Here is an 8,537-nt window from a genome sequence, read left to right as displayed (position 1 = left end):
ATGTCCAACAGCAGCTCCATCAGCGAGTTCCTCCTGCTGGCATTCGCAGACACGCGGGAGCTGCAGCTCCTGCACTTCGCACTCTTCCTGGCCATCTACCTGGCTGCCCTCCTGGGCAACAGCCTCATCCTCACCGCCGTAGCCTGCGACCACCGCCTCCACAACCCCGTGTACTTCTTCCTCCTCAACCTCGCCCTCCTCGACCTGGGCTGCATCTCCACCACTCTCCCCAAAGCCATGGCCAATTCCCTCTGGGACACCAGGGCCATCTCCTATCAAGGATGTGCTGCACGGGTCTTTCTGATTGTGTTCTTGTTTTCAGCAGAGTATTCTCTTCTCACCATCATGGCCTACGACCGCTACGTTGCCATCTGCAAGCCCCTGCACTATGGGAGCCTCCTGGGCGGCAGAGCTTGTGCCCAGATGGCAGCAGCTGCCTGGGGCAGTGGGGTTCTCTATGCTCTGCTGCACACTGCCAATACATTTTCCCTGCCCCTCTGCCAAGGCAATGCTATTGACCAGTTCTTCTGTGAAATCCCCCAGATCCTCAAGCTCTCCTGCACTAACTCCTACCTCAGGGAAGCTGGGCTTCTCACATTCAGTAGTGTTCTGTTCTTGGGGTGTTTTGCTTCCATTGTGCTCTCCTATTTGCAGATCTTTAGGACCGTGCTGAGGATGCCCTCTGAGCAGGGGCGGCACAAAGCCTTTTCCACGTGCCTCCCTCACCTGTTTGTGGTCTTTCTGTTTCTCAGCACTGGCATGTTTGCCTACCTGCAGCCCCCCTCCCTCTCCTCTCCATCCCTGGATCTGGTGGTGGCAGTTCTGTACTCAGTGGTGCCCCCGATATTCAATCCTTTCATCTACAGCATGAGAAACAAGGAGCTCAAGTGTGCTATCAGGAAAGTGATTACATGGATTTTTCTTAAGATTGATACATTTCTCCTCTTTCTCCACAAGTGACTTCCTTTGGTTTCCCTTGGAGGCTTGGTACTTACTTTCATTACCATGATGTTATATTTATCTTCAGTGTCATTTCCATGTATTACTTTTGTAGAAAGAAGTATTTTATTCACCCCACTTCTCCCGAGCTATGAAATTGCTATTTTTTTTTCTCTGGACATTTTTTGTCTACCTGGATGCCAGTACTCTCTCTTAGCATCTGCTTAATAAAATGGAATCTCCCCAGTGCACTGCCTGAAATCCTGTCTCTTCTTTCAAAGATGTTGCCAATAACATGGCTGAGCAGTGTGGTAGTTTCACATCGATGGCCAGCTGAAGTCCTCCACACTGCTCTTTCACCCCCCTCTAAAGGAAAAGCTGGAGAAAAAAGAGTGGAAAAGGACTCCAGGGTTGATTTAAGGGAGAGGCAAATGACTGATATATTTCAGTCATGGTCTTAACAGACTTTGTAGAGAGATTCAGGTAAGTTATTGAGCATTACTAACAGACGAGAGCAGTGAGAAACTAAAGGCTTAAAAACACCTTCACCCCCGTCCACCGTCTTCTACCTCCTCCCCCCAGTGGTGCAGCGGAACGGGGAATGGGGGCTGCAGTCAGTCTCTAACACTTTGTGTCTGCCGCTCCTTCATGGTCACCCTCTGCCCCTGCTCCAGTATGGGGTGCCTCCCATGGATGTCATCCTTCCCGAACTGATCCCCCCAGGCCCCCAGCTCCTGCGTGGGCTCCTCTCCATGGGATACAGTGCAGCCTGGAGTCTGCTCCGGCAGGGGTCCTCCATGGACCACAGCCTCCTCCAGGCCACATCCACCTGTTCCACCGGGGGCTTCTCCACGGGCTGCAGCGTGGAGATCTGCTCCATGTGGGACCCATGGGCTGCAGGGGGACAGCCTGCTCCACCAGGGGCCTGTCCACAGGCCGCAGGGGAACTTCTGCTCTGGTGCATGGAGCACCTCCTGCCCTCCTTCTGCACTGACCTTGGTGTCTGTACCAAGGACTGCTTCTCACTACATTTTCTCACTCCTCTCTCCCAGCTGCAGCTTCAGAGCAGGTTTCTTTCCCCCTTCCTTAAATCTGTTCTCACAGAGGCCAACCCAGCATCGCCCATGGCTCGGCTCTGGCTGGTGACGGGTCACTTCTGGAGCCATCTGTAAGTGGCTCTTATTTAACATGGGGCAGCTTCTGGACTCTGCTCACAGGGTCCAGCCCTAGATCCCCCCTGCTACCAAAACAGTGACACCTAAGCCCAATACAAGCTGCTGCACCTCAGAAGGCCCGTAACTCCATGCGTTTGGGAGACAAAAAGCTCATCACCATCATATGAGCTGTGAGATATCAAGGGTAGGATTTAGGAGTAACCTGTTGGTGTCTGATGACAGTGAAAGTGGTGAATGGCCACTGAGGTACATCCCCGTGTATGTCCCACATGGGGCAGGGCAGAGGACATCCTCTAGGAGAGTCATGTGGAGCTGCCTGGGAAGCTCAGGGGTTCTCCCTAGGGAGCATGTCCCAGGGGTGGGCAGTGCCTGGAGCCCTACAGAGTGAGAGCTTGCCCAAGGTGGAGTCACCCATAGGAACAGTGCCAAATTTTGATGTCCCCAGGCAAACAAGAACTCAGTGCCTGTGGGATTCAGTGAGGGACCAGCATGCTCAAAGAAGGAAGGCTGGAGAGGGGTTCCTCTCATCCTCAGGGAAGTCCAGCTGCCTGGATCTATAAAATACCTGGAAACCCCTAGAGTCCTTGGAAATATTCCCTAGTCTTCCTGAGCATCTGCCACAGATATTGAATCCAGAGTGAGAGTTTAGCAGCAGTGATCCCAATACAGATAGGTCTACTTCCCACCGTGTGCAGCACAGCCAGTGTGCCGTCACCTCTTGGGCACCACAGCATGCTTGGTCTGCTCATAGCACCACCAGCTCAGGGCCACATGGGGAGCATGGGGAGGTGGCCAGGAAGAGCTGGAGAGGAGAGAGGAGGCATGAGGAGAGATCAGATGGGAGCTGACCTTGTCTAGAAGTTGCCTCAAATACTGGTGTTCATCTCATCCAAGACAAGGTCTGGACATATCCATTAATCCCTAAACCTAAATGCTACTCCACACCCTGAGAGGAATCCACTACTCTAATGTTTGTCCACAATATCCCTTGAAGCCAAACTTAGTCCATAGCCTTTTTCCATTACCCTTACACTCTTGCTCGCCCTGATCCCTGCCCTTAACACTAGCATTAAAATGCTCTAGTTAACCCTAGTCTTCTTGCAGACCTAAACAAAACCCTAAACCACAGAGCTTGACCATACCCTAACCACAGACCTGACACCACAAGCAGAACACCAAACACTTCCACTAGATTTTGCTTCATCTCTAACCCAGAAAAGTGAGCTCTAGTCACTAATGCCATACATGAACAACTAACACCCAAAGCCCCCATTCCTGTGCATTAACCTCCTCACCTTCAGCCCCTCTCCTGACCCTTAACTTTAGGCGCTTACCCCCTTGGCGCAGGGCAGGAGCCGTGAGGTTGCTGTGCACTCACATGGCATTCAAAGATGAATGTGAGGGGCCATGGATCTGATCAGCTCGTCAAACACAAGGAGGAGATGGGTGGGAATGCTCTGATGAGCTCAGCTCTGCCTCAGGATCCCCTGCCCCAGCAGGAGGAATGTGGCTGTGGCAGTGACTGTGAGGTCACTTCTGTCTCTGCAGATGATAGGGCAGCAGCAGGAACATGTCACGGAAAGGGACTGTGAGGTCACTTCTGTCTGAAGTAGCTGACAGGTCACCCTTGACTTCTCCCTGGGATCTGTACTTTTTGGCTGACATCTGCCAGTGGCCCTGGTAGGCCAGCAGAAGGCACCTGGTTGGCATGCTGACTGTGGGATCCCCTCTGCCTCCATACCCAGGAGGACCCAGGCAGAAAGAAGGCCCGCATATGGGTTGTGCTGTCCCTTCTGCTTGAGTCCATGACTGGACAGCAGGAGGCACATGGCTTGGTTGTGTCCAGCCAAGAAGCTGCAAGGCCAGCAGCAGGCCCATGGCTTGGAAGATGCTGGTGAGGTGACTTCTGTCTGCTGCGCTGACAGGCCGCAAGGAGCCTGATGGGTTGGGATGCCTACTTCAGGAGTGGTTTCCACACTTATTGAGCTTTCTTTGGAAGTAGGAAATAGCAGGAGAGAAAAAATTGCCACAAAGTGCACCTTGGAAGGGTGGCACTGGCCATGAGGAGGAAGAAATATCTAGGGGAATAACTGGTCTTGCTGCTAGAGACTGAGGCAAAGAAGGCATTAAGTGCCTCAGCCTTTACCTCATCTCTTGTCACCAGGTTTCCCCCCACATCCAATAAAATATGATGATTCTCCTTAATCCTCCTTTATTAAAGTATTTATATAAACAGTTTTTATTGTCTTTGACAGTAATAGACAGATTGAGCTCCAGCTGGGCTTTGGCCCTTCTAACTTTGACCTGCACAGCCCCATAAAGTTCAGGACACAGCTCCAGACAAACTGACAGCATGCATGAGAAGGAAGCACAGAAAATGCGGAACCTGGCAGCCTCCCATCCCCTACCCTTCTGTGACTCTGTGCTGCAATTCCATTCAACTGGTTACTCCTGTATTATCCAAACTTTACTGCAACTCCTGATGCTGCCATCTTGTCAGAGAGAGCACAATCACGTGAAGGTTAAACTGTCTGCCTGCAGACATGAACAGCTGACAGAATGGAGTGTCATTGTGGGGGAACCTTGAGAAACTGCAGGATTTTGCCTACAGAATCCTCTCGACATTTACAAGGAGAAGAGCTTAATCCTGCACCAGAGGAAGAGGAACCCCACACATGAGGGCAGACTGAGACCCTGCTGAGTGAACAGTGCCCAAGAGGAGGAGGGCCTGGAACACCACGACGGATGCCATACGAGCAGTGGTGCCGCTCACCAGGAACCAGGCCAGCTTCAAACAGAGCTGCCTTAAGAGGAGCATTGCACCAAGAAAATCTGAGTTATCAGACTCAGCTGAGATCCAGTAAGACACCACACGGACAAGGGTCTAGAGCCAGCAGGGAAAGATGTGCAAGTGTGGGAGTCCTTTGAACAGCCAGGTGTAGACAGGATAGAGGGCTGTGGCAAGGCTGAAAGTCCCAACAGGACCCAGGTCTTTGTGTCCATGGCTATGGCTGTTGTCTCTGCCACTGAGGCCTATGAGGAGACAGCTTGTTATTAAAGTACCAGGGAATCATTGCTTCCTCAACCCCACCCATGAACCAGGCAGGGGTCATACCATTCTCCTGCACTTTGCCATGCACATCCCCATCTCCTACTGCCCCAGGAAGAGCCCTGAGCAGTGTGTGACAGAAACAGATCTCCCTTCCTGGGTGCCAGTGGACAAGGTCTGTTCCTTTTCTTTGGTGAAACACATCCAGGTTGTCTACACATCAGTGTCACCTTTACACTGCCTTTGTCTCCTTGTTCTCACTGCCTCCTCCAATGTTCTGCTCTAACGAGCTCCAAGGGAGGCTGTGTCAGTGCTGGCCCTCAGGGAGACACTGCAGGAAACTTGCCTCTGACTTGGACTTCTTGAGAGATTTCTTCAATTGTCTCTCAGTGCCTGAGGTTCCTGGGCCCATCACCAAAACCCGCAGAGGGGTGATTCCAATGCCTTGGGCTGGGCCTCTGCTGCTGAGCTGGGCCGGGCTCCTGGGACAGAGAGAGCTCCTGGCAAGAGGGCCCTGGTGCAGAGAGACAGTTCTGCCCAGGAGCAGCTCCTCTGCACAGCGCAGCAGGGCTGGGGGCTCTGACTGCAGGCACCCAGGCAGAAAGTGATTCCAGGCAGCCTGGAGGGTGTGGGCAGAGGAGAGCTCAGTGCAGGAGAAACCTTCACAGCTCTGCACATGGTAAGTGTCCGGCTGCAGGACAGTGCAGGAGAGGTTCCTGGAAGGGGCTCCTGGATCCGGGATGTCTCTGCCTGGCCAGGAGCTGCCAGGATGTCTCTTGTGGCTCGTGCTGTGTGGAGGAGAAGGTGCTGCAGAGCAGCCTTGGGCAGAGGAAGGGGAGGGCAGGGGCTGCCTGCAAAGAGAAGGCACTTTCTGCAGTCTCTGCCTGCATTTTCCTGCTCTAATTCTTGCGCAGGCTCTGTGTTAACAGAGTTGTAGGGATTGCACAGGTGAAGGAACTTCCTATTGCATTGAACTGAGACATAAACAGGTTAGTGATGAACCTGAGAATATCCCTTCCCTTCTCTCTGCTTACACACTGCACCAGGGCTTTTCTGAGCTGTTCTTTAGGACCTGCAGACAGGGACATGTCCCTGGGAGGTGTCTGCAGAGCAGAGCTGGGCACACAGCGGATGGGATGGTGTCTGTGAGCATGGACAGGAGGAGACGTGGGGACAGAGAAAGAGCTGCTGGCAGGGACAGCTGCAGGCAGCAGGGACATGGGCAGGTAGTGAGAGGGAGCTGCTCTCTCCCTGCCATCCCCTGAAGTGCAGGCGCCTTCCTTGCAGCAGCCCCTGGTCTCTCCTCACCAGCACAGCTTCTGTCATGGCATGTATAATCTGTGGAGCTGAGAATACGGGGTGTCTGAAGCCTAAATCTCTGTGTAAGTAGACACATTTGCTGCAGGCCCCCTCCACCTTCCTCCATGGAAGAAGGCATAGAATCACAGAATCATAGAATTTCCCGAGTTGGAAGGGACCCACAAGGATCATCGAGTCCAGCTCCTGGCTCCACAGAGGTCTTACCCCAAAATTCCTACCATATGACAAGGAGCATATTCCAAACGCTTCTTAGACTCCAGAGCTCTTTTCCCTCTGCTGCCTGTGCCGGCCAGGTGGCACAGGGGTGTGAGGACAGGTTGTACCTCACCGACACCGCAGCCTCGGCACCGGGTTGGGTCCGCCCTGCCTGCCCATGCCTGCTTCTCTCCCTTGCCCAGCGTGGCAGCTGCTGGTGCCTGATTGTGACAGAGAATGCTGTGCATGGAGGGTGAAGCAGGAGGAAATGCTTCCTGTTCTCTCCGGCCAGACACAGGCAGTCTGTGAGCTGATTTCATCTCTCAGGGTGAGGAATAGAGAAGACTCACATGGAGTCACACAGCCAAACACCCCTCACTCAACAGAGGGATCCCCTTCCCTGGAACCCTCCTCCAAGTACATGGCTCTGTTGGCACCTCTGTGTACCACTGCTCTGGAGCAGAGGTGGCCCATCTGGGCCGCTGCTGGGCAGAGGCATTTGCTGTGTACAGGACACTCAGCCAGCACAGAGCAGGGCTCCAGCCAGGGAGAGACAAAATGGTCTTCTAGAAAGAAAGGCGATGTGAAGGCTGCATTGAAGAATCAAATGGCTGTAGCTCAGAGCAATTTTCCCTAACACTCTATATTTTTTCTTCTTTGGCAGTGTCCCTGATAAAGGGCAGCAAATGCCCAAAATCAGCTCTGTGAGCGAGTTCCTCCTGCTGGCATTTGCAGACACGCGGGAGCTGCAGCTCCTGCACTTTGGGCTCTTCCTGGGCATCTACCTGGCTGCCCTCCTGGGCAACGGCCTCATCCTCACCGCCGTAGCCTGCGACCACTGCCTCCACACCCCCATGTACTTCTTCCTCCTCAACCTCGCCGTCCTCGACCTGGGCTGCATCTCCACCACTCTCCCCAAAGCCATGGCCAATTCCCTCTGGGACACCAGGGCCATCTCCTATGCAGGATGTGCTGCACAGGTGTTTGCATTTGTCTTTTTGATATCAGCAGAGTTTTTTCTTCTCACTGTCATGTCCTATGACCGCTACGTTGCCATCTGCAAGCCCCTGCACTACGGGAGCCTCCTGGGCAGCAGAGCTTGTGCCCAGATGGCAGCAGCTGCCTGGGGCAGTGGCTTTCTCCATGGTGTCCTGCACACGGCCAGTACATTTTCCCTGCCCCTCTGCCAAGGCAATGCTGTGGACCAGTTCTTCTGTGAAATCCCCCAGATCCTCAAGCTCTCCTGCTCAGATGCCTACCTCAGGGAAGTTGGGTTTATTGCATTTAGCTTTTGTTTAGGTGCTGGTTGCTTTGTTTTCATTCTGTTGTCCTATATGCAGATATTTACGGCAGTGCTGAGGATGCCCTCTGAGCAGGGCCTGCACAAAGCCTTTTCCACGTGCCTCCCTCACCTGGCTGTGGTCTCCCTGTTTATCACCACTATCATGTTTGCTGGCATGAAGCCCCCCTCCATCTCCTCCGTATACCTGGACTTTGTGGTGGCAGTTCTGTACTCTGTGGTGCCTCCAGCACTGAACCCACTCATCTACAGCATGAGGAACCAGGAGCTCAAGCATGCACTGAAGAAGCTGTTTCAGTTGTCTTCCAGAAGCAATTAGCTGCTGCTCTGCTGCTGCAATGGGAAAAACTCACCAAAAAAACACGGTGTGAGACACAGCCTTTCAGTGCCAGGTACCAGGTCCACAAATGCTGGCCCCAAACTGTGAGAAGCAAAGTAATAATGTTACGTACAGAAGGAGAGAAGATGGATCCTGAGGATACAGGGCTGCAGGCACCTGTGAGCAGTACGGACACTGACCTGCGGTCTCAATGCTCTTAGGGTAGGGAATAGGAGAAAG

General features: G+C 53.2%; 1 protein-coding gene across 1 annotated transcript; it reads left to right on the top strand.

Moving 5' to 3' along the window:
* On the top strand, nucleotides 1-8,297 carry LOC136787164 (olfactory receptor 14C36-like). The gene is made up of 2 exons (XM_066984296.1): nucleotides 1-903; nucleotides 8,019-8,297. Exons 1-2 carry the CDS (start codon nucleotides 1-3, stop codon nucleotides 8,295-8,297), a joined length of 1,182 nt encoding a protein of 393 aa, XP_066840397.1.
* Nucleotides 8,298-8,537: the final 240 nt, after the last annotated feature.

This window comes from Anser cygnoides, chromosome 28, assembly GCF_040182565.1.
Source record: "Anser cygnoides isolate HZ-2024a breed goose chromosome 28, Taihu_goose_T2T_genome, whole genome shotgun sequence".
Classification (NCBI taxonomy): domain Eukaryota; kingdom Metazoa; phylum Chordata; class Aves; order Anseriformes; family Anatidae; genus Anser; species Anser cygnoides.
The sequence above is the reverse complement of the archived record's forward strand: the minus strand, read 5'-3'. Positions and strand labels throughout refer to the sequence as shown.

Bases quoted from the DNA above. Each gene is read 5' to 3' on its own strand.
- LOC136787164 (XM_066984296.1), top strand. From the start codon at position 1: ATGTCCAACAGCAGCTCCATCAGCGAGTTCCTCCTGCTGGCATTCGCA. The intron at 904-8,018 runs GTGATTACATGG...TCCTATATGCAG, and splicing joins TCAAGTGTGCTATCAGGAAA to ATATTTACGGCAGTGCTGAG.